The sequence below is a fragment of the Lissotriton helveticus genome, chromosome 5_1, assembly GCF_964261635.1.
Source record: "Lissotriton helveticus chromosome 5_1, aLisHel1.1, whole genome shotgun sequence".
Lineage (NCBI taxonomy): Eukaryota > Metazoa > Chordata > Amphibia > Caudata > Salamandridae > Lissotriton > Lissotriton helveticus.
In genome coordinates this window covers 1,098,497,682-1,098,522,506 of record NC_136065.1, presented here as the reverse complement: position 1 = coordinate 1,098,522,506, position 24,825 = coordinate 1,098,497,682, and the positions used below count along the sequence as shown (strand labels likewise).

The 24,825-nt window shown below is 48.0% G+C and overlaps 1 protein-coding gene across 1 annotated transcript in view; it reads left to right on the top strand.

The window, feature by feature from the left end:
- Positions 1-24,825, top strand: part of CFAP43 (cilia and flagella associated protein 43) — a 753,224-nt gene that overhangs the window by 559,704 nt on the left and 168,695 nt on the right. The window contains exon 27 of the mRNA XM_078643733.1: positions 22,795-22,920. Coding sequence (XP_078499859.1) covers positions 22,795-22,920 — 126 coding nt within the window. The remainder of the gene's footprint in view (positions 1-22,794; positions 22,921-24,825) is intronic.

The following is a 24,825-nucleotide window of genomic DNA, read 5'->3' as shown; positions in this document are numbered from 1 at the left end:
TTTTTCCGCGTCATCTACGCTAACGGTTTTCTGGGGATCGTCCGTAGCTGTTGGTGTAACCTTGTTACATTGTTTAAATTGTGCTTCTTTGTCTTCTCTCTCGACATGTCTTCGAAGAAGACCGGGTTTGAAGCTTGTGGGGAATGTGGCAAAACCATGTCCATTACGGATCCTCATGAATGCTGCGTATGGTGTCTAAACTCCGACCATGACGTCGAAGACTGCCAGTCTTGTAAGAAGATGACACCTAAGCCCCTCGAGAAACCAAGCTTCTCGTGGCGAAGCTTAAAGGAAGAAAACAGAAGAAAAGTTTGAGGTCGCGAACTCGGCGATCGAGGTCAAGGTCTCGTTCGAGGTCGCACTCGGACTCGTCCTCGGCCCATGCTTCGAGATCTTCAAAAAAGAAGCATAAGAAGAGGACCCATGAATCCCGACATCGCTCGAGGAAGGACTAGGGTTCAAAGCCGAAGTCGCAGGTGAAGCTGGTTGAGAAGGTAGTGGTGTCTTCGGCTTCGGAAGAGCAGGACGCCGAGGGTGAAGTGTCACATGCGAATTCGCCAGGTTCACCGAGGCAGATAACGAATCCATCTCCGGTTCCGTCCCATCCTTCAGGTCGGGAGGATGAAGGTGAGGAGGAGGTGGTTGGTGAGGGAGAGGCTCCGTTGCCCGAAGGTCTGTCGACTCCCGTGCACCAGCCCGAAGAGGAGGTCGACGTCGTATTGACTCCACGCCCTCATGAGCAGCCCGGGGGTTCGTACCCAGCCTTCCCAGCTCCAGGTCAGGATCCGACGCAATTCCTTAATGCAATGTTTGGGATATACTCCAGGGCTATGTACCCCACTGGGGCTCCTGTTGGTCCCACGGGTCCGATGGCTTTTAGTCTGGGTGTTCCCCAGTCCTATGCTCCTGCGCCCTTTATGCCGGCTCCAGCGCCGCATTGGCATTTTCCGACGCCGGCGAGGCCTTCGACTCCGAAGCCATCGACGCAGAAGCCGTCGACGCCGAATCCTTCAACGCCGAATCCATCTACTCCGATGCCGAACCCTGAACGACCTCGTGTAAAACATCCTTGTCCGACGTCGGAATCGGCGCCGGCACCGGCTCCGTCGGAGTCGACAGCAGATCCGTCGGCTTCGTATGTGAAGCACAGGTCGAGGCGTGAAGCCCAGAGGCTTATGGAGGAAGAGAGGTTTCGTGAGGCTAATTTGGAGGAGGGTGAGCTGCAGGAGCCTGAGGACCCATTTGATGACCTGACGGTGGCTAGTGGCCTTGAACTGTCTCCTGAGTGGGATTTAGTCTCAGTTCCGGATGCACCCTCAAAAGATGTGGCTCCTTACCATGTCGTGATAAGGAAGGCGGCGAACTTATTGAACATTACTTTGCCTACTGCAGAGTTTAAGTCGAATCTTCTCACAGAGGTCCTTCACTCACCATCTTCAGTGATTGAACCTATACTGCCGTTTAATGATGCCCTAGCAGAGCCAATTTTAGAAGTTTGGAAGAAACCTTTGTCAGGTCCTGCGGTATCTAGGGCTGTTGTCAGGAGATACAGAATGGCTCCTGATGACCCGGAATTTTTGTCCACTCACCCTCTACCTGAGAGTTTGGTGGTGCAGGCGGCCTGTTCCAAGAGATCAACGGGAGCTTTTCCACAGGTTCCTGCAGAAAAGGAGTCGAGGAAACAGGATCAGGCTGCTAAAAAGGTTTTCTCCTCCGCCAGCATGGCATTGAAGTCCACAAACGCGACCTGCCTGATGGGGCGTTACATTCCCGCCCTAATGGATACTGTAAAACAGTTGGTGCCAAAGATACCGGAAGATGATAGAAAGGACTTCCAGTAGGTTATCTTGGACACTCAGGCTGCGGCAAAGCAGGTGATACAGAGTGGTTTGGACACAGCAGATTCTGTGGTGAGGGTCATGGGCTCTTCGGTGGCTACGAGGAGAGCTGCATGGCTGAAATCGTCTGAGTTTTCGACAGATGTCCAGTCTGCATTAATGGATCTACCATTCGACGGATCTGGTTTGTTTGGCAAAAAGGCAGATGCTGCTTTAGAACGTTTTAAAGACAGCAGGGCGACTGCTAAGTCGTTGGGCCTTCAGACCAGGGGCACCTTTGGGAGACGCTTTAGAGGGTTTGGCAGATCTTCTTTTCGTTCCTACAAGTCAACTCAGCAACAGCCCCAGCAGCAGCAAAACACATTGTACAAGGCGTACAGGGGCAGACAGAGGGCTCGTCCCAGAGGTCGTCAAGTCGCCTCTTCCTCTTCTTCCTCTTCCCCTTCCCAGCCCCCTGCCAATGCAGCAAAGCAGCCCTAGATCCGCCTTTCCGGCTCATGCGGGCCCAGTGGGGGGCCGGCTTACCCATTTCCTACGAGATTGGGAATTGATAACATCGGATCTTTGGGTTCTCAATCTCGTGGGCAATGGGTATGCTCTTCCCTTTCGGGAGTTTCCCCCAAATTAACCTCCTTGCCAGGGTTATTGTTCGGAGGACCACCTGCTTCTCCTGCAGGAAGAAGTCCTGGCACTGTTCAGAAAAGGTGCGATAGAGGTGGTTCCGGAGCAGAAAAGGGGTCAGGGATGCTACTCCCGGTATTTTCTGATTCCCAAGAAGGATGGCAGGCTTTGGCCAATCCTGGATCTCAGGATCTTGAACTTGTATCTGAAGCAGGAGAAGTTCAAGATGCTCACCCTTGCACAGGTTCTTCAGGCGCTGATGGAAGAAGACTGGATGGTGTCAATCGATTTGCAGGATGCATACTTTCATATTCCCATCTTGAAGTCGCACAGAAAGTATCTCCGTTTCACGGTTGGGTCGCAACACTACCAGTTTGCGGTCCTTCCATTTGCTCTTACTACTGCGCCTCAAGTCTTCACCAAGGTGATGGCAGTGGTGGCAGCGCATCTCAGGAGGTCGGGGATACCTGTATATCCGTATCTCGACGACTGCAGAATCGCCGGAGAAGGTGCACCATCACCTGCAGGAGACAACTCAGTTGTTGCACCGGTTGGGTTTTTTGATAAATGTACCCAAATCTCACCTGGTGCCCTCCCAGCGCAACCTGTTCATAGGTGCGGTACTTGACACTACTGTATGTCGTACATTCCCTCCTCCTCAAAGGATTCGCGACATTCAGGAAATGATTCCTTTGTTTTTCAATGGAGCGGTCGTTCCAGTCCTGAAGGTCCTTCGCTTGCTCGGTCTGATGGCTTCTTGCATTCTGCTGGTCAACCATGCACGCTGGCACATGAGGGCACTCCAGTGGTGCCTCCGCAGGCAGTGGTATCAACACAACGGAGATCTCGGAGTCAGTGAGGATCTCCAGAGAAACTGCAGCGGATCTGACTTGGTGGGGAGTGGAAGGCAATCTGTCTCAAGGAAAGCCTTTTCATCTACCTCCATCTGTGGCCACAGTGATAACGGATGCATCCACTCTAGGGTGGGGTGCTCATCTGGGGAATCTGGAGATAAAGGGTCTTTGGTCTCCAGAGGAAAGGTTGCTTCATATCAACCTTCTAGAGTTGCGGGCGATACGTTTGGCACTCAAGGCATTCCTCCCTTCCCTTCGCGGTCAATCAGTTCAGGTCCTGACGGACAACATGACCACGATGTGGTATGTCAACAAGCAGGGAGGAGTGGGGTCGCAGTGTCTCTGCAGAGAGGCTCTGCGTCTCTGGTCCTGGGTTCAGGACCATCAGATTTGTCTGATGGCAAATCTTCTGGCCGGAGTTCTGAATTTTCGTGCAGACACTCGCAGTCGACAGTTCTCTGCCGATCACGAGTGGAGGCTCCATCTAGAGGTAGTTCGTCAGGTCTTTCGGACTCGGGGGACTCCTCTGGTGGATCTGTTTGCCACTCACGAGAATGCTCACTGCCCGTCATTCTGCAGCCTCCAGTGGCTGATGCAGGGAGCATTGGGGGACGCGTTTCAGTTGAGTTGGGACTCTCAACTCCTTTACGTGTTTCCTCCCATACCTTTGATTCCTCTGGTTCTGAGGAAGGTTCGCCAAGACCGGGCCCAAGTCATATTGATCGCCCCGGATTGGCCAAGAAGGGTGTGGTACACAGATCTTCTCCACCTCTCCTCGTGCCCGCCGATCCATCTCCCTCACAGGGCAGATCTCCTCTCCCAGATGGAGGGGCAGGTTCTACACCCCACCTCCAGCCCTTACACCTTCATGCCTGGAGATTGAACGGGGCAACCTGAGTTCCTTTTCTCTCCCACACGATGTGGTGGATGTCATTTTGTCAGCCAGGCGTGACTCCACTAAGTCCATTTATTCCTATAGATGGTCTAAGTTCGTTGCTTGGTGTGGGGAGAAGTCCATCGACCCTTTAAGGGCTCGTTTGTCCAATATTCTTCAATTTGCTCTTTCCTTGGCCCAGCAGGGTTTTGCGGTGGCAACTATTAAGGGTTATTTGTCGGCCGTATCGGCTTTCCTTTGTTTGCCTGACCAGCCCTCTTTATTTAAGTCACCTATTGTTTTACGATTCATCAAGGGCCTTACCAATAAATTTCCTCCTACTCCTTTTATTGTGCCTCAATGGGACTTGAACCTTGTTCTTACATTTTTGATGGGTTCGCCTTTTGAGCCCTTACACTCATGTCCCTTGAGACTTTTGTCTTTCAAAACGGTCTTCCTGATCGCAATTACCTCAGCAAGGAGGGTAAGTGAGCTTCAAGCTCTTAGTTCTAAGCCCCCGTTTTTATCCATTCATGCTGATCGAATGGTTCTCAGGACCAGGGCTGCTTTTCTGCCGAAGGTGGTAACTCCTTTCCACCTGGGGCAGTCCGTTACCCTTCCTACCTTTTATCCTCCCCCTCACCCTTCCAAGGAGGAGGAGAGACTTCACCGCCTGGACCCTAAGAGGGTGGTGAGCTTTTACCTGGACAGGACGAGAGAGTTCAGTTCGGATGACCAGCTGTTTCTTGGATTTGCTGGCTGCAGGAAGGGGACGGCTGTGCACAAGCGCACGCTCTCAAGATGGATAATTTTATGCATCAAGATCTGCTACTCCCTGGCGGGTAAGGAACCTCCAGAGGGTATAAGGGCTCATTCCACTAGAGCTAAGTCTGCAACATCTGCTCTTTCTAGAGGTGTGCCTGTAGAGGATATTTGCAGAGCCGCGACTTGGGCCTCCCTCCACACTTTCGCGAAGCATTATTGCTTGGATTCCGAGGTGAGGAGGGAAGGCCACTTTGCACGCTCTGTCCTCCAAGATTTCTTGGTGTAGCAGAGTGGACACCCTCCTCCGGGAGTGGGGACTGCTGTGGGAATCTATTCACAAGGTGAGGAATCCACTGGCAGATGTATCTATCAGAAGAACAAGTTACTTACCTTCGGTAACGCTTTTTCTGGTAGATGGAGTATCTGCCTGTGGATTCCTCACTGACCCACCCGCCTCCCCGTTGCCCACTCTTCTATACCAGAGTAATTGTGATGTTTATATATATATATATATATATATATACACAAGTTATTTTCAAAGGAAATGTTTTATTTTAAATGTTTTCCTGCATTGGCTTCACACTGTGTGTGTGTTTTATCTTGACATTTGTGTACTGTGTATACTGTATTTATATCTACTGTCATCAGTCCGTCCGTGTGCCTCGAAGGCCCGGAAAAAAGGGCGGGACTGATGTCATCACGCCGGCGTGGACCTAATATGGTGTCGGTGACGTTAGCGGAGTCGCGCGCGATGCCGTGCCTCTATGACATCGCCCACGTCAGCGCGAAGCTACGAAAGAATTTCCGAATGTTGCTGACGCAAGGGGATATTCACAAGGTGAACAAGGTGAGGAATCCACAGGCAGATACTGTATCAACCAGAAAAAGCGTTACCGAAGGTAAGTAACTTGTTCTTTGCTTGCAGTGTCTGCAGGCTCTTATCAATTTGCTGCAATCTCTTGACATTAGGTTGGTGTTAGTAGCCTTTCTTCTTTGTATGCAGCATTATTTGGTTTTGATGATTACAAATTATTCAATATCCATGAAATATGTCACAAATAAATGGGATTGGGCTCTCTGAAGTCGTGCAGAGAAGCAATGATATTGTGGCTTTTGACTGTCCCCAGGGGCATTCATTTTCTGGCTGCACATTTGGCTGGGTAGGGCGGTATGTGAGCGGAACCTGCTGCTGTAAGCATACAAAGACTTTACACAAGTGTAGTCATCAATCATTGTGGCTACATCGATTTTCAAAATGTGGACTAGTCACACGTGAATGTCATCGTAATTCATTGCCAAATTGTTATGCTGTTTGGAGTTTGGCAAGGAAAAGTGCTCTTGGCAATCCAGAGATGGCCCACTGGGGTTACCCCCTGGGTCCATCTTCACCCATTATTAGATTGTATTTGGAACGGCTACAGTAGGGTTCAGACAGAAATGATCAGAAGTGATCCAATTGAATCACTACAGAGGTCACTGATTACTCAGATGGGTAGACTTGGTCAAGCTGCCAATCTTCCTGTCCTTTTTATCTAAAAAAGCGGGGAATTCTGTTACATCTACAGCCTTGGCTGCTTAAATGCTGAGCCTTTTCAGACATGATGTTTTAGAATATGATCTTTTGAGGGCACCTTTAATACTTAATAGTGAAGTCAAGGTGAAGGAGTACTATATCTTATGTGTCCTGGCAGCTGAGATTTTGTAAATGGATTGATCTTAACACCTCAACCAATTGTGGGCTCACTTGAGCATGGTACCTGATTTTTCTTAACCGCTTGCCAATGAAGGACTGGAACTTTCAAGTACAAAGGTTACCTGGCAACTCGTTCTATCATGTTAAGAAAGATTGATGAACATTTTATTTTTCAGATATCAATGGTGTCTGAGTTTTGAAAGAGTTGGTGAACAGGTTTCCTCTTGTCCTTTATATGAGAGCAAAGGTAAACCTTACATTTTTGTTTGTTCAACGAATATGGCATATTTGGGAGTTTAAACATTTACTTATTTTCCTGGTGGGGATAACTTTAGCCACGAGGGTCAGAAAATTGCAAGGTTTTGCAAAATATCTGCCATATTCTGTTTTTATAAAAGACAAAGTAACTATGTAGGTGAAACCTTATATGTAGTAATAATTTTTCTCTCAAGCCAGTCTGATCGATTGCCCACAATTTCCCCCATCTCACCTGTCAACGGTGCAGCAGAGGTTCATAATTTTGACTCAAGCAAAGAAGCAAGCCTGATGAGTATAGAATCAACAAATTCTTCATATTTGCTCATTTGTACTGCTTCAAATGGTGTAGCTGTGATGTCTAGTAGAGGGCAAGTTTTTCTTTTCATTTTGTAGCAAGAAGATGTGACTCTGAGGGCGGATTTGCCTTTTTTTATGAGTCACAGTGGATACTACACCTGAACCAAATAAGAATAGAATTGTAAACAAATTGTGCCTACCCTCCTCTATGCTCATGATTCACAGTTCTTTCTCTTTAATTACAGTTGCTAGTCCACCCATGTCAGAGACCACAAAGTTGTAAACATTAACGGAGTATTCAGCAGCTCTCCTGAAAAGAACTTACCTGATCTCTACTCTTAGGTTAGGGGTTTTAGCAGCTTTTTAGTGTGGAGCTGCAAAAATATCCTTAAAAACAGCCACAGAGGATGTGCTTTGTTGCAGTCTCTAAATAGAGCTGTGGGTGGAGGAGACAGGCAGGATTTAGCTTTGAAAGCTGAGGCCAGATCCTATAAGCCCCCTGCCCCCGATGGAGTGAGCAGCCTCAGAAGGGCTCTGTAATCTTGAGTGTGAGAGACTTCAGGAAGTCCTCAACCCAGTATTTGGGCCCTGAATTCTTGCATCCATAGATGCCTTTGCAATTCACCTCGACAACGGTGTTCACTTTGCTTCATTGATGGGTAGAGGGCCTGGATCCCTTGGTTTCTGCATGATAGTGGTCACAGTTGAGTATTTCTGTGTTCTATTACCCCAACCCATTTGATTCTGAGGTTTCTCCAGAAGAAAAGGGAGATCCCACTGTGCCCAGCAATCCTCATGGGTCTCCCAGATTTGATACTTTGGACATCTGCAACTTCTTCATAGGGACTGTGAGCCTTATTATGAGTACAGGGGTTCTAGGACCGCTGTACTTGTGGAGGCGGTCGGACCACCGCCACACTGCAAGTCCACCTGCAGCATTCGGAGTGTGGCGGTTGGACCACCACGGGACCGCCGGCTCTGCTGGATCAAGGATCCCGCTGGGCCGGCAGTCTGCAACCGGCTCCAAATTTCCTGGCGGTGCCACTTCCGGCAACGATGAGCATATTACGAGTTGCCTGTTCACCACCCTTTTCATTACGGTGAGCCTGCCATTAAAAGGGTGGCGGAGTGGCAACTAAGGGGGCCATAACAGGGCACACTGTCAGATCTGGGCCTGAGGGTTGCACACATGTTGTGCCCCCCAGGTTTTGCTCCCGTACCTCCACGGTGTGGCATACATGCCACGTCGTGCAGGAACATGCTGCAATTGCTGTCATGGCAGCGGGCTGCATGTCAGATTCTCCTATGAGCCTACCAGTCCACTGCTGTGAGACCACCACAGCACTGCCCCCCACCCCCGCCTTGGATTACACTCATAATCCAACGGGGGGCGCTTAACAGACGTGGCGGTCCTAGAAAAGATTGCTGCATCCTCCCTATTTTCACTCAGCTTCAGTATAAGGTTCTTGAAGAATTGTGCTTTGAACACCTGGAAGGTTCCTTAAAGCACTCTGGGTCTCCTTCAATAGTAGCCATTACAAGTTACGGCTGAGATTCTGACACTTGGTGAAGAAAATCAAACCACTTACACGTTCAACAGATATCATCAAAGCTTTATTTCGATATACAGAATATCATAAAAGCACATAAAGATATAAAATCACAATTCATTAACAATACATTTTAAAAAGATTATAATAAAAGACCTTTTATATTACAATAAATAATTTTAAAATATATTAAACTTTAGCAGCTTTGTGAAAATTTAGACATATAAAGGATTCAGCTAAAACATAAATCATCTAGTAGCCTTCAGCCTAATCATCCAGGCCCAACTAAGAAATTTGGCCACCCCACACACTAAGGTTGTGCTAGCATCAGCCTTAAGTATTCTGAGTGCAGCAGATATCATATTTTCTTTGCTATACCTTTGTGAAACAAATGCAGGTGGAAACCAGCATGCCCTATCCATGGCTAAATAAGTTGTCAGGGAGACATTGGCTTGGCCCATTACATTATTTCCTCTGTTAGGGCCTCCCCAAACCACCTCAATCTTGTCCGAATTAGATAAATGCCCAAGTCTTTCTGAACAATGGTATTCTGTGACATGAAACTTCTTTCATGAAAGATTGCCTTCTTTGCAGCCATAATATCTGCCAGGACACATAAGTTACCGAAAAGCCCTTTGCACCTATGAGGCCTTCACGATATTTCAAAGGGACATGGTGCTTCTTTAGACTTACCCTTCCTCATTCCACAAATGTTGTTGGAGTTCCATTTAAGTGAAGAGGTTGTTCTTCCGATTTCTTTGCGCATCTCCATGCATCCTCGGATGAGGAGCTTCTCACAGTTTTAATGCTATGTATATTTACTTGAACTGAACCAGTGATTGTCATTCATTAGACCAACTGATCATGATCTTTGAGGACAATGAAGCATGTGGAGCCACTGCTGTGTCTACTACTGCCACCATAAAGCACCATAAACGTAACATTATCCTTTTCTTCCTCTCTGCTGACCACTGTATTTCCACAGCAACCATCTTCTCCCATTTTACTCACTTGCATCTAACCTTCAAACCGCTCTCTAATTTACTATCCATCACAACCCTAGATCCACTATTTTATTAGTAGTGGCTCACACAGGTAAGATCGTGGGGTGGTGGGGTGGAGCGGGGGAGGGTCGGGGTGGTGGAAGTCAACAGACGATGGGATAAGTAATATTAAATAAAGAGAGAAATAAAACCACATACTTTGCACTAGCCGCATCAGTGATGCGGCAAGCGCAAAGTAAGTGGTTTTATTTATTTATTTAATATTATTTATCCCGTCATCTGTCGACTTTCACCCCCCCTCAACTCACCCCGCCCCGCCTCTCCGGTCCGGTCTTCCCTATGCGAGCCGCCACTGACTTTTATGTTAATTCTTACATCCCTGTCTACCGCAACCCTGTTTAGTACCGTTTTTCTTACTGCTTTTTCTCTCACCTCTATTTTAGTAATTCTCAATTGTAAAAATGAGACAAAACCAGGACATTAGATAAAGGTAGTGTCTGTATAGGCTAGATATGTTTCAGTATGGGATTGTAGTGCCGGTTAAGGAAGATTTAGGAAGGCCGGGCATGGTGGTAGGCATGGACAGGGTCACAAGAATGCCTGATTGGAAGGAATATTGGCAATATAAAGAGCAGTCTTTTTTGGGTGCTGAGTTGATAGCACATTGTGTTTAGAGAATGAACAGGTGAAACGGAGCTTGACTGAGGCCAAAGTGGACCAGGTCAAGTGCAGTGCAGGCATGGTGCTGAGCAGAGTAGGATGTATTCCGTCCAGAGAAAGTTATTAACTGTGTTGTAGATGTACTCTAGCATAATTATCTTCTCACTTTGGATCTTTCCAATTCACAGCTTCTCAAGGCTCACACAGCTTCCTTTTATACACCCTATGTAAGTGCTGCAGCACAACATTGCACCTTGCGACCGGCATTTCCAGCCAGGTGAGAAAGTAATGATTGAGTGTAGTGGAGTCTCAGTTCCACCATGCCTCATAGAAATAGAAAGAGAAACTTCCATAAACTCAGGAACTGTACAGAATCCGCAAGTTTAGTAGAGTTTTTGTACTGCCTACTATAATCTCGCCTATCTATCCCTGCGAGATAGAAATAGTTGAGACCTAAAAAAGGTACTGTGAGAAGTTGGCCTGATATATAATGTTCACTATTCTAGTGAGCACTCTGTATCAGTCCAAACAACCCTTATTGATGATTGGTTGTAAGTCAACCTTATAGACCAGCTATCCTAGTAGCATGGATACGAGCAGTCTAAGGCTAATACTCTAGAGGGCGTGTTAAGCCAGCTGTTTTACCATCACATTACCCCTTGAACACCAAGTGAAAGGACACCACACAAGTTGTTATCAAAAATAAAGGGTATTTATTTATAACAAGACTACCCTGGCTCTTTGTGAGACAGGGAGCTAAGCACACAACAAAACTCTTAAAGAATTACTGAAAGTCGCACAATTTACACAAATGCCCGAGGGGCACGAAAAACCATATACACAAGAAGTGGAATGCGAAGTTACTAGCAGGTAAGTAATACTTTTCTAGACTGTAGAAACGCTAGGCCTACAATGCTGAACCCTTAGATTAGAAGCAGGAGGCCTAGGGACGCCGTGTGCAGAGTGGGAACTCTCACGCGTAATGCGGGAACAAGTCTATGGATACTAGCACTTGCAAAGTTACTGTTCTCGGGCGAACCCGACTAGGTGGGTCGAAAACAAGGGTGGATCCGAACACTTAGGGTGTTGGACTATGCTGGAGCACCGGAGTACTCAGTTTACCTAGCCCAGGGGCTGCGGCTGCATAGGGTTCAAGTTGCGTCGGAAACCCTCGTTGAAGATCCAGGAGCCTGAAGAAAGAAGTTGCTGGCAGGCGGCCAGTGAAGGAGTTCGTGGTGATCCAAGCCTGGATCAGGGAAGAAGAAACCTGTAAGCAGAGGGGACCAAGTTCTGAATCACTAGCCAGTGATTTAGGTGGGCACCAGGATGGCACCGGACGAAGTCACCTCAGCCAGGTGAGTGGGCGCTGCTGGGCTCTGCAATCTCTCGGACCAGGAGGCGTTGTCGGCGACCAGGATGGAGGTGCGAGCTGTCCCACGAAGGTACTTGCTGTCGACGTCGCTTGTCCCAGGATTGGGGCAACAAGTCTTGGCAAATGCAAGGCCCACGCGGTGGACCTAAAATGGCGTCTTGAGTGGACCAGGAGGGTCCAGGGTGCTTCTCTGAAGAAGGGAAGCAAGGGCCAGTCTGGAGCAATCAGACCAGCGGTGTTTGTCGTTAGAGTTCGTCGTCAGAGGGTCACTAGCCAACGGGCAAGCGACCTGGACAACGCGGTGAGCAGCAAAAAGCAGAAGGGCCCCACGCAGATCTCGTGGATGCAGGGGGGCTGAACTTCGGTGCTGGAGCTGCTCAGGGTCGGGGCTTCTCTTACCCCAAAGCACTCAGTCGAGGGTCACTCGGTGGTCGTGCTGGACAAGCGTCGTGCAGTTCTGAAGATGGCCGGTCCCTCGCGGTCTCGTCGCACCCACGGATCACAGCTGGGCTGATGATGTAGGTTGAGGTCAGAGGTACCAGGGAAGCCGGTTCTCGTCGTGCTGGAGCAGTCTTGATCCGGAGGAGAGACTGGCAACAAACCGCGATACTTGGTTGGTGCCTGCTGCTGCAGGGTGACTACTCCTTAGTCACAAGGGAGAAATCTTGGGAAGAGTCTTGAGGTCTTCGTGTAGAAGGTCGGTTCAGGATTCAAAGATTGATCTAATTTGGCAGAGACATAATCCTCGGAAATGGAACGGGATTTGGTCACCCTGGAATAAATTTAGGGGAGACCTCTGTGAGCCCCTGCCCGAGGAAGGAGATGGGGACAGCTCAGAGGATGACGAAGGCCTGGATTGAAGAGGGGGAGGGGGGACTGGACTGTGGGAAAGTTGAGGATACGGGACCATGGGCACTTGCCCGCAGATGACCATACTGCACTGTATACTCGTACTGAGACCTGATAGTTGCATTTAGACATTCTAATGTTGATATAGAACATTGCTAATTATTGACTTACCCTGGAAGTAACTAGTTTAAGTTGGGGGGTAAAATATTAAAAAGTTGCTCTGCTGATTATGGCAGCGGAATGTTGACGCTGCATTGAAGATCTAATGTACGTTATTGTATACCATGAGACAGCAACGACAAAAATAAAACTTTAAAAAAAAAAAAAAAAAAGATTGATCTAATTTGGAAGGGGGCCAGTTCCTACCTTTATCCTGCAAAAAGGGGCTGGCACGCGACTAAGTCCTGCCCTATGGGTGGGACTAGGAGGGGGGTGGTTACACCCCTCTCCTTTGGCGGGCTTTCCCCAGATCAGGGGCTGGAGTGCCCCTGGAACTGGTTCCAGCCGGCCTATGCACAGTGAGCACCGGGGTGCCACTTGCAGTCACCTTCCTCTAAAGCCCTGCCTACCTAGGATACACAAAATCCTGTCTGGGACGGTGCTGGCACCGCCCCTGGCAGGAAACCCTTTGTCCTTGCCTCCTGGGCTGGGAGGACTCCCAGCAGCAGGAGGGCAGACTTGTGTCTCGGTGGCAGCATCCATTTTGTGGAGCTAAGGCTCTGTCTGACTTTAACCGGGGTTACAGGTTACATACATGTCGTGTCCCTCTAGAAGGGTGGAATGCTAACCCCACCGCCAGAATTGGCGAGGGGTTAGTATTCCAATTCGTATGACACCTTACTCGACATGTTTTGATAAAGCGATACCAGAGTTGGCACATAACCGCGAGGATTATAATGCACTTAAGAGTATATGGTATGCGATATCATGGAAACGGCTAAGGGATGGATCCCGAAAGCCGCAGACAGGCTCAGCTCATGCCAGAGCACTATCTCACACGATTCCAAGCACTCTGCCTTCAGGATTGTTAAGGCCTGCCATAGGAGTGACTGATAGGAGATCTGTGTGCCCATTTAGGTTTAGATATAGGAATACTATATCTAAAGCAAAGGGTGATTACACCACTTTGCCCCAGCTGTCAAGCAGCCAGTTGTGTCTGATTTAGTTAGTCAGCCCAGGGGTGGCATAATACATGCTGCAGCCCCTGGGAGACTTCTGGGTGCACCTCAGCCCTGGGTACAGGGACTTGGAGAGGGCCCAGTGCCAATTCAGTACCTGGGTACAATTTGGAGTAGAGAGAACAGCTAGGCTGTGGGTCTGATTAGCAGGCCCACAGCCAGGGAAAGTCGTAAACCAGTGAAGCAAAAAGCAAAAATCTGGGTGATCATAGGATTGCAGACCCTACTCTCCTACATGACCCCCCCCCCCAAACTTTGGGACAATAAGCTAACCTTGACCAGGTGAGTCTTCTTGCTCTAAGTGGAAATACCTGGAGAGCCCATCAGCATTGCCATGATCAGTACCAGGTCTATGCTCCACTGTAAAATCCATCCCCTGTAGGGAAATGGACCACCTAAGTAGTTTGGGGTTTTCACCCTTCATCTGATTTAGCCATAAGAGGGACTTGTGGTCGGTCTGAATCTTAAAGTGAGTGCCAAACAAGTATGACCTCAACTTTTTCAGGGCCCACACCACAGCAAAGGCCTCCCTCTCAATAGCTGACCAATTTTTCTCTCTGGGGGTCAGCCTTCTGCTAATAAAAGCAATAGGCTGGTCGTTACCATCAAAATTCAGCTGAGATAGAACAGCTCCCACACCCAACTCAGAAGCATCTGTTTGGACAATGAAGGCCTTGGAGTAATCTGGACTCTTTAGGATAGGTGCTGTGCACATGGCCTGCTTTAGGTCATTGAATGCTTTCTGACAGCTTGCTGTCCAATGAACTTTCTTTGGCATCTTTTTACTTGTCAGGTCATTAAGTGGAGTAACAATGGACCCATAATTCTTGACAAATTTCCTATAGTACCCAGTCAGGCCCAAGAAAGCTCGAACCTGAGTCTGGGTGGTTGGAGGAGCCCAGTCCTTGATGGCCTGTATCTTGCTCTCCAAGGGTTGAACCTGGCCTCCACCTACAAGGTGGCCCAGGTATACAACCTGTGTCTGCCCTATCTGGCACTTAGTGGCCTTGATAGTGAGACCTGCCTTTTGCAGTGCCTCTAACACTTTCCTCAGGTGGACCAGGTGATCCTCCCAGGTGGAACTAAAGACAGCTATATCATCAAGATATGCTGCACAGAAGTCATCCAACCCAGTGAGAACTTGATTCACCAGCCTTTGGAAGGTGGCAGGTGCATTTTTCAAACCAAAGGGCATTACCACAAATTGATAATGCCCACCAGGGGTAGAAAATGCTGTCTTGGGCTTGGCCTCCTCAGCTAACCTGATTTGCCAATACCCATCTGTCAGATCAAATGTACTTAAGTAGTTGGCAGAAGCCAATCTATCTATAAGTTCATCTGCTCTTGGTATTGGGTGGGCATCAGTCTTAGTGACTGCATTGAGTCCTCTGTAGTCTACGCAAAACCTCATCTCTTTCTTACCACCCTGGGTGTGAGGCTTTGGCACTAGAACTACTGGGCTAGCCCAAGGCCTATCTGAGGGCTCAATGACTCCCAGCTCCAACATTTTCGGCACTTCTGTCTTGATGCAGTCTCTGACATGATCAGGCTGTCTGTAGATTTTACTCTTGACAGGCAGACTGTCTCCAGTGTCCACTTCATGGGTACACCAATCAGTTTGGCTGGGTGTCAGAGAGAACATATGTCTAAAGGATTGCAGAACTTGTCTACAATCCTGCTGATGAGGTTCAGAGAGGCTGCCACAAAAGACAACACCATCTACTGATCCATCATCAGGATTCTGAGTGAGCAGGTCTGGGAGAGGGTCACTCTCTTCCTACCGTCCCTCATCTGTGGCCATGAGCAAGCTCATGTCCTTCCTGTCGACATATGCCTTGAGCCTGTTCACATGGAGCACCCTGAGGGGGCTCCTGGGGGTTCCAAGGTCCACCAGGTAGGTGACCTCTCCCTTTTGCTCAATGATGGTGTGGGGCCCAGACCATTTGTCTTTGAGTGCTGCTGGGGCCACTGGCTCCAGCACCCACACCTTCTGTCCAGGCTGGTATACAGTCAGGACAGCCTTCTGGTCATGCCAAGCTTTTTGGAGTTCTTGGCTGGCCTCAAGGTTTTTAGTTGCCTTCTCCATGTATTCAGCCATCCTGGAGCGGAGACCAAGTACATAGTCCACTATGTTGGTTGCAGGCTTTTTGAGAGGTCTCTCCCATCCTTCCTTCACCAAACACAGGGGTCCTCTTACAGGATGCCCATACAGAAGTTCAAAAGGGCTGTAGCCAACCCCCTTCTGTGGGACCTCTCTGTAAGCAAACAAGAGGCAGGGTATCAGGACATCCCATCTATGCCTGAGCTTTTCAGGTAGTCCATGAATCATCCCTTTGAGGGTCCTGTTAAATCTCTCAACAAGCCCATTGCACTGTGGATGATAGGGTGTGGTGAACTTGTAGTTGACACCACATTCCTTCCACATTGCAGTCAGATATCCTGACATGAAGTTTGCACCTCTGTCAGAAACAACCTCCTTAGGGAAGCCCACTCTGGAGAACACTCCAACTAGGGCCCTTGCCACTACAGGTGCTGTAGTGGTCCTAAGTGGAATAGCTTCAGGATACCTGGTGGCATGGTCCACCACCACCAGTATAAACTTGTGCCCTGATGCTGTCTGGGGTTCCATTGGACCAACAATGTCAATCCCCACTCTTTCAAAGGGAACCCCCACCACAGGTAGTGCTATGAGGGGGGCCTTTGTTGTGCCACCTGACTTACCACTGGCTTGGCAAGTGACACAGGAGCGACAAAACTCCTTGGTATTCTCACTCATGTGGGGCCAGTGAAAGTGTGAGACAAGCCTGTCCCAAGTCTTTGTCTGGCCTAAGTGACCTGCAAGGGGAATCTCATGGGCCAAGGTGAGAAGGAAACCCCTCTGAGACAAGGGGATGACCAGCCTCCTGGTTGCACCAGGCTTGGGGTCTCTTGCCTCAGAGTATAGGAGTCCATCTTCCCAGTATACCCTATGGGCACCTGTGGCATTCCCTTCAGCCTCAGCAGCAGCCTGCTGTCTGAGGGGTTCAAGGGAAGGGCAGTCTAACTGGACCTTCCCCAGGTCTTCTCTGGAGGGTCCCCCTGAGCCCAGAAACTCAACTTGATCAAGTTCAAGCTCTTTAGGCTCAGTTTCCCTCAGCTCTCTCAGATCAGCCTCCTCAGAGACTTGATCCTCAACCTGGGGCAAGGGGGGAGGCAAAGCCTTAACCCTACTGCTCTTCTTCTTGGAAGGTGTCTGGTCCATTCTTCCAGGATCCAGCACCTGTTCAGTGGGGCATCTTCTGGCCTGTGACCTAGTCACAGCAAGCACATGTGCTGGCAAGCCTAACATTTCCATGTGAGTCCTCTGCTCCACTTCTGACCATAGTGATGACTCCAAATCATTGCCCAACAAACAATCCACTGGGAGGTCTGAACTAACCACAACTTTCTTTTGGCCACTTACCCCTCCCCAGGAGAAAGCAACAATCGCCATACTATGACTGGTAGTGACGTTGCTGGCATTGGTCACCAGGAAATCTGTACCTGGCATGATCTGTCCAGGGTCCACAAAGTTAGGTGTCACCATGGTGACACTGGCACAAGTGTCCCTATGTGCCTGAGCCCTTTTGGCATTTATCAAAGGTGTCTGCCTGTATTTGCCCAAAGTATTGGGACTTACATCAGGGGACATATCCATATCCCCTGTACAGACAAGGACAGCCTGAGTGAGTGTGCCAACTAAGTTGTCAGACTCCTCAGTTCCCAAGGTTAACCCAACTAATCCCTTGGGAGGTGCACTACCACTACTGACTGTACTAGGGGGTGCAGTTGCCTTAGGGGCTGTAGTGGTAGAAGTTTGCCCTCCTCTTTTGGTGCACTCACTAAACCAGTGAGACTTACTTTTACAGTACTGGCACCACCTTTTTGACTGGCCTTCTTGAGTCTTCTTTTTCTGCTGTGAAGCCTGACCCCCACCCTCTTTGGTTTGTTGGGGACCTGTTGAAGACTTCTGGTCATTTTGTTCACTCTTGGTATTACCCTTCTGGTCTGCTTTCTTCTGACCACCCTGGTTCTGGTTCTGGTTCTGCTTGATCCTTGTTCTGACCCATTTGTCTGCCTTCTTTCCCAATTCTTGGGGAGAGGTCAGATCTGAATCAACAAGGTGCTGGTGCAACAACTGGTTCTGACAATTATTTAAAATCTGTTCTCTCATCATGAGATTATACAACCCTGTGTAATCAGTAATCTTGCTACCCAGCAACCAGCCCTTCAAAGCCTTAGTGGCACAATCCACAAAGTCAGACCAGTCCTGAGACTGAGTTTTCTGGGTGTCTCTGAACAGCAACCTGTACTGCTCAGTGGTTAAACCAAACCCATCAACCAGTGTATTCTTCAGGACCTGGTAATTGTTAGCATCCTCCACTCTTGTAGTGAGGAGCTTATCTCTACCTTTGCCATCAAAGGAGAGCCACAGTATAGCTGCCCACTGACTCTGGGGAATGCCCTGCACAGTGCAGGCCCTCTCCAAAGCAGCCATCCATTTCTGGATGTCATCCCCTTGCTTAAAGGGGGGCACTATTTTTGTCAGGTGTTTAGTATCTAAACCCTTCTCTTTTTCTCTTGGGAGATTGCTGCCACCAGTGGGAACTAACCCACTCATCTGCTGCTCTCTAGCAAAGGCAAGCTTTTCTTTGGCCAGGGCAAGTTCTTCCCTTTCAATCCTCAGAGCAGCCTGTCTCATTCTGGCTTCATGCTCTATTCTCTGAGGGGAAGTCAATCTCCTCTGGGGAGAGTTCCTTCTCCTCTGAGAAGAGGCATTAGAGTGCAGAGATCTATTGGAGTCCCTAGAAAGAGATCTATCTCTCCTAACTCCAAGGTTAGGCCTACTTAGGGTCAGTACTGGGGGTCCCCCAGATCCTAGCCCAAGCAAGTCTAAGTTGGCCCTAGTTAGCCTTCTGACTACCTCAAGACCTTTGTCTGCCTCATCCCCAGAGAGTTTCTCAGGATCCTCCTCCTCAACTGCATTTACAGTGTTGTGGAGGTCTGGATCCCCAGTGGTACCCTCTAAGGCTGGCATATTCCCATCTAGCTGAGAAATCTTTCTCGCATCATATGTCTCTAAGAGACCTATCAGAAAGGGAATGGTGGGGTTAGACCCCTGTTTCAGTTTCCTGGAGGTACACACTTGTCTCATCTCCTGGAAACTGAGAGCTGCATATCTTGACTTGACCTGTGGAGGGTCAAGATCCACAAGGGGAGTCTCAGTAGACTCTCCATGGGTAGACATGCTTTTCTAGTGAGGTGTAAGTGGTGCACTTACCTACACTATATGTTTACCTACTGATCCCTTGCTAGAGTTGTAGTTTAGGGTGTGCTAGGCCCTAGGAGCTACAACAGCTGGTTCAGTAGAACTCAGAGTATTCTAAGCTAAGTTATATGTACCTTAGTACTTATGTGATCTTTCAAATGATATTCTTAGGATATGCGTGGTAAAACAACAGCAAGCTCAAATCCCAACCGCTGCTCACCAATGTGAGAAGTTGGCCTGATATATAATGTTCACTATTCTAGTGAGCACTCTGTATCAGTCCAAACAACCCTTATTGATGATTGGTTGTAAGTCAACCTTATAGACCAGCTATCCTAGTAGCATGGATACGAGCAGTCTAAGGCTAATACTCTAGAGGGCGTGTTAAGCCAGCTGTTTAACCATCACATTACCCCTTGAACACCAAGTGAAAGGACACCACACAAGTTGTTATCAAAAATAAAGTGTATTTATTTATAACAAGACTACCCTGGCTCTTTATGAGACAGGGAGCTAAGCACACAACAAAACTCTTAAAGAATTACTGAAAGTCGCACAATTTACACAAATGCCCGAGGGGCACGAAAAACCATATACACAAGAAGTGGAATGCGAAGTTACTAGCAGGTAAGTAATACTTTTCTAGACTGTAGAAACGCTAGGCCTACAATGCTGAACCCTTAGATTAGAAGCAGGAGGCCTAGGGACGCCGTGTGCAGAGTGGGAACTCTCACGCGTAATGCGGGAACAAGTCTATGGATACTAGCACTTGCAAAGTTACTGTTCTCGGGCGAACCCGACTAGGTGGGTCGAAAACAAGGGTGGATCCGAACACTTAGGGTGTTGGACTATGCTGGAGCACCGGAGTACTCAGTTTACCTAGCCCAGGGGCTGCGGCTGCATAGGGTTCAAGTTGCGTCGGAAACCCTCGTTGAAGATCCAGGAGCCTGAAGAAAGAAGTTGCTGGCAGGCGGCCAGTGAAGGAGTTCGTGGTGATCCAAGCCTGGATCAGGGAAGAAGAAACCTGTAAGCAGAGGGGACCAAGTTCTGAATCACTAGCCAGTGATCTAGGTGGGCACCAGGATGGCACCGGACGAAGTCACCTCAGCCAGGTGAGTGGGCGCTGCTGGGCTCTGCAATCTCTCGGACCAGGAGGCGTTGTCGGCGACCAGGATGGAGGTGCGAGCTGTCCCACGAAGGTACTTGCTGTCGACGTCGCTGGACCCAGGATTGGGGCAACAAGTCTTGGCAAATGCAAGGCCCACGCGGTGGACCTAAAATGGCGTCTTGAGTGGACCAGGAGGGTCCAGGGTGCTTCTCTGAAGAAGGGAAGCGAGGGCCAGTCTGGAGCAATCAGACCAGCGGTGTTTGTCGTTAGAGTTCGTCGTCAGAGGGTCACTAGCCAACGGGCAAGCGACCTGGACAACGCGGTGAGCAGCAAAAAGCAGAAGGGCCCCACGCAGATCTCGTGGATGCAGGGGGGCTGAACTTCGGTGCTGGAGCTGCTCAGGGTCGGGGCTTCTCTTACCCCAAAGCACTCAGTCGAGGGTCACTCGGTGGTCGTGCTGGACAAGCGTCGTGCAGTTCTGAAGATGGCCGGTCCCTCGAGGTCTCGTCGCACCCACGGATCACAGCTGGGCTGATGATGTAGGTTGAGGTCAGAGGTACCAGGGAAGCCGGTTCTCGTCGTGCTGGAGCAGTCTTGATCCGGAGGAGAGACTGGCAACAAACCGCGATACTTGGTTGGTGCCTGCTGCTGCAGGGTGACTACTCCTTAGTCACAAGGGAGAAATCTTGGGAAGAGTCTTGAGGTCTTCGTGTAGAAGGTCGGTTCAGGATTCAAAGATTGATCTAATTTGGAAGGGGGCCAGTTCCTACCTTTATCCTGCAAAAAGGGGCTGGCACGCAACTAAGTCCTGCCCTATGGGTGGGACTAGGAGGGGGGTGGTTACACCCCTCTCCTTTGGCGGGCTTTCCCCAGATCAGGGGCTGGAGTGCCCCTGGAACTGGTTCCAGCCGGCCTATGCACAGTGAGCACCGGGGTGCCACTTGCAGTCACCTTCCTCTAAAGCCCTGCCTACCTAGGATACACAAAATCCTGTCTGGGACGGTGCTGGCACCGCCCCTGGCAGGAAACCCTTTGTCCTTGCCTCCTGGGCTGGGAGGACTCCCAGCAGCAGGAGGGCAGACTTGTGTCTCGGTGGCAGCATCCATTTTGTGGAGCTAAGGCTCTGTCTGACTTTAACCGGTGTTACAGGTTACATACATGTCGTGTCCCTCTAGAAGGGTGAAATGCTAACCCCGTCGCCAGAATTGGCGAGGGGTTAGTATTCCAATTCGTATGACACCTTACTCGACATGTTTTGATAAAGCGATACCAGAGTTGGCACATAACCGCGAGGATTATAATGCACTTAAGAGTATATGGTATGCGATATCATGGAAACGGCTAAGGGATGGATCCCGAAAGCCGCAGACAGGCTCAGCTCATGCCAGAGCACTATCTCACACGATTCCAAGCACTCTGCCTTCAGGATTGTTAAGGCCTGCCATAGGAGTGACTGATAGGAGATCTGTGTGCCCATTTAGGTTTAGATATAGGAATACTATATCTAAAGCAAAGGGTGATTACACCACTTTGCCCCAGCTGTCAAGCAGCCAGTTGTGTCTGATTTAGTTAGTCAGCCCAGGGGTGGCATAATACATGCTGCAGCCCCTGGGAGACTTCTGGGTGCACCTCAGCCCTGGGTGCAGGGACTTGGAGAGGGCCCAGTGCCAATTTAGTACCTGGGTACAATTTGGAGTAGAGAGAACAGCTAGGCTGTGGGTCTGATTAGCAGGCCCACAGCCAGGGAAAGTCGTAAACCAGTGAAGCAAAAAGCAAAAATGTGGGTGATCTACTCTCCTACAGGTACCTCTTTTTAAAGCGAGGTAATGTACATTCAGGTATTTTTCAGGCACTATACATTCCAACAGCCAATCAAAAATGAAGCGTATAGAGTAATCATTCTCTATAAATCCCTTAATCAAGAGAAATATTGGCTTTTTTTTTTTTAAAGGAAAAGTGTGTCCCTGTTTTCCTTTCAACCTCCCCTTTTGATTCTCCTGCACCCCTAACCCCAGGTGCCAGTATATATTTCTAAAATAGCTCTTGTTATTGGGAAAAAGAGGGCTGGCACTGCTTCTCAATCAATTCGATATCTGCATTGTGAGGTCCAAAATAGTTTGCCCTTATCCTTCTCCTTCGTTCCTCTTCCTGCACTCCTGTGCCCATTTATCTGCATATTCCCTTGCAACTGCCCCTTTACTGCCCTCACTACCCTAGACAACTTCAACCCCTAACTTGTCCATTGTTACCTGAAATGCTGATTTGATATTTGCAATTCTTGAGTGCATTGTCTAAATTTCACAAAAATCCCTTGCCTGTATGTACGAACGTGAACACTCTGTATGTCAAGTAACCAGAAAAGAAGTGGCCAAACTAAATAAGTAATACAATAATTTTAGTTATATAAGATTTTTAGGGCCTTGCTCTCTTTAAAGTCTACTATTCATTTATGCCAATGGTAATGAACTTTATATTAAAAAAATTGTAGATATATATATATGGAATTTATGCTTATAAAATTAGAGTTCAATACAAACTGTAAATTATTCACTTTGCTCCATATTGCAATTGTCTTGAAATCTTTAGGAGATCCCTCGTCCAGCATTTATGGTCAAAGATGAGGAAGACTGGAAGGAGGACGAGAAGAAACAATTTAAGGAGTATGAGAAAAAAAGCAAAGATTTAAATGAAGAAAAGGATAAATTGCGGAAGGTAAATAAAGACATGTCTCTTATAATAAAATGATACCTACTAAATTGAAAAGGTGCCACCAGTCTTATGCCTATTGTGGCCAGCAGCTGTTTACTCCTCAGATTTTTACCTACCTAAAACAAAATGCAACAAAATGTTGATGATTTATTTTATTTGCAATCCAGCAACCACGGGTGAACTCAAGGACTAGTCATCGACTATTATGAGCGCTATTTGGGAATAATCCCAAAATGGTGTAAGCATGTCAATATTTTGCATATGCATCTTGCCTAGTCTGTGTTTTAACAGGTTTTGCCACAATATGGTGTGACGGTAGTCTGGTCTACGCTACCACTTGTAATAATTGTTCCCATTTTAAATGATACAATATGATATATTTTGTATCATACCCTGCACACCACGAATATAATCATCTTCAAGTGCTCACAACAGGCTTTGATCTTAAATATACCCCTCGCCACCTGCACAATATTCGAATTAATCAGGATTTTCTGGTAAACAGACGAGTGGGAAAGGTTTGGGTGTTCCATGACAGTACATTTTATATCATGTACTTTTACATGCGCAGCCATGTGTAAATGCTGTTGAAAGTTCCTCAGCTTTATTTTATGCTTTATTGGACCAGTCTGAAGTCAAAGCTTAGGGTAATGCAGGTAACGTCAGCACATTTCTGGCACAAAATGATGCACAAAAGAGAATGGGCTTCGATGACCTCTCTTCCAGCATACCAGCACTTGCTTTTTCAAAGCTGTATCTATGCCAGGGACAATGGAAGGTGTCCTCATTTTGGAAACACCTCAGAGTGAGGTGTGCGACCCAAAGAGAAGTCCCCTCTACAAATAAATCTCGGAGCACAGAGAGGAGTTAAGCTATCGTTTAAGACTGTTTCCACCGGTACTCGGACACACTTAAGTATTAGTCTGCACAGAAGTACCATCAAGTTACTAATGTTTTTAGTAGGCTTCACTTACATCACAATGGATTGGGATAATGCTTCATCAGTGTTGCCCAAGCATATTCGACCACAGTGTAATTGGTGTAAAAAATAACAGGAATTCCTAAAATCTATCTTTCTAAATATTTTATTTTGATTTCAAAAGTTTTTATTGGAAATTTCAGGTTTTAACCTATTAGGGGCACCCGGAATAAATTTTGTGAAGTGCTCCACTACATAACGGTTTTTGGATACAACAGAGAATCCTCATCTATAAGACAAACTGGCTAGCTGAGCCCATCCAGGCAGAATAGGGGTTCTGGTTGATTGATTGAGAATAAGCCCCTGTGGTTAAGCATGCCAGCATTGATGGGTGTGGGTCCTGTATCTCAATAAGGTGACATTTCCTGAATACATGTTACACTGGTGATGTGTGTTTTCGCTATACTTCATGTTTAGATATACATTTCTGTTGGGAATCTGCCCATCCCTCTCACGGCCTCGCGTATACAAGAGTCATTGGTGTCATCGCCAGAAGAGACATAAAACTACATAAGGGCCCTGGTCATGTCACTGACCTCTGTTTCCTTGTTTTCCATGTGCAATTGATACCATAATCTGGAGGTCTGGCTGTATTTCCACTTAATATTTTTTCTCTGTTTTTACTTTCAATTGCAGCTTCTTTCAGTCAGGAAAGGTGTTGCTTTGAAAGCCCAAAGACTGTGGTTCATAAAAGAGGTCTTTGTCCAGCGACGGTTTCTTCATTAAAGTGGGGGAACATCCCCCCCCCCCCCCTCCGCCCACTGTGAACAGCGTTAATCGTGAAAAATAAAATGACAATGAAATGATTTAACTGCCATTTTAATTTTTCACTATGGAGTGCCGCCAGCCTGCCCCCAAGCAAAAAAAGGAGGCGTGTCAAGCAGAGGACTGTAGCAGTGGCTGCCTAGACGCTCCAAAGGGTGCATGTC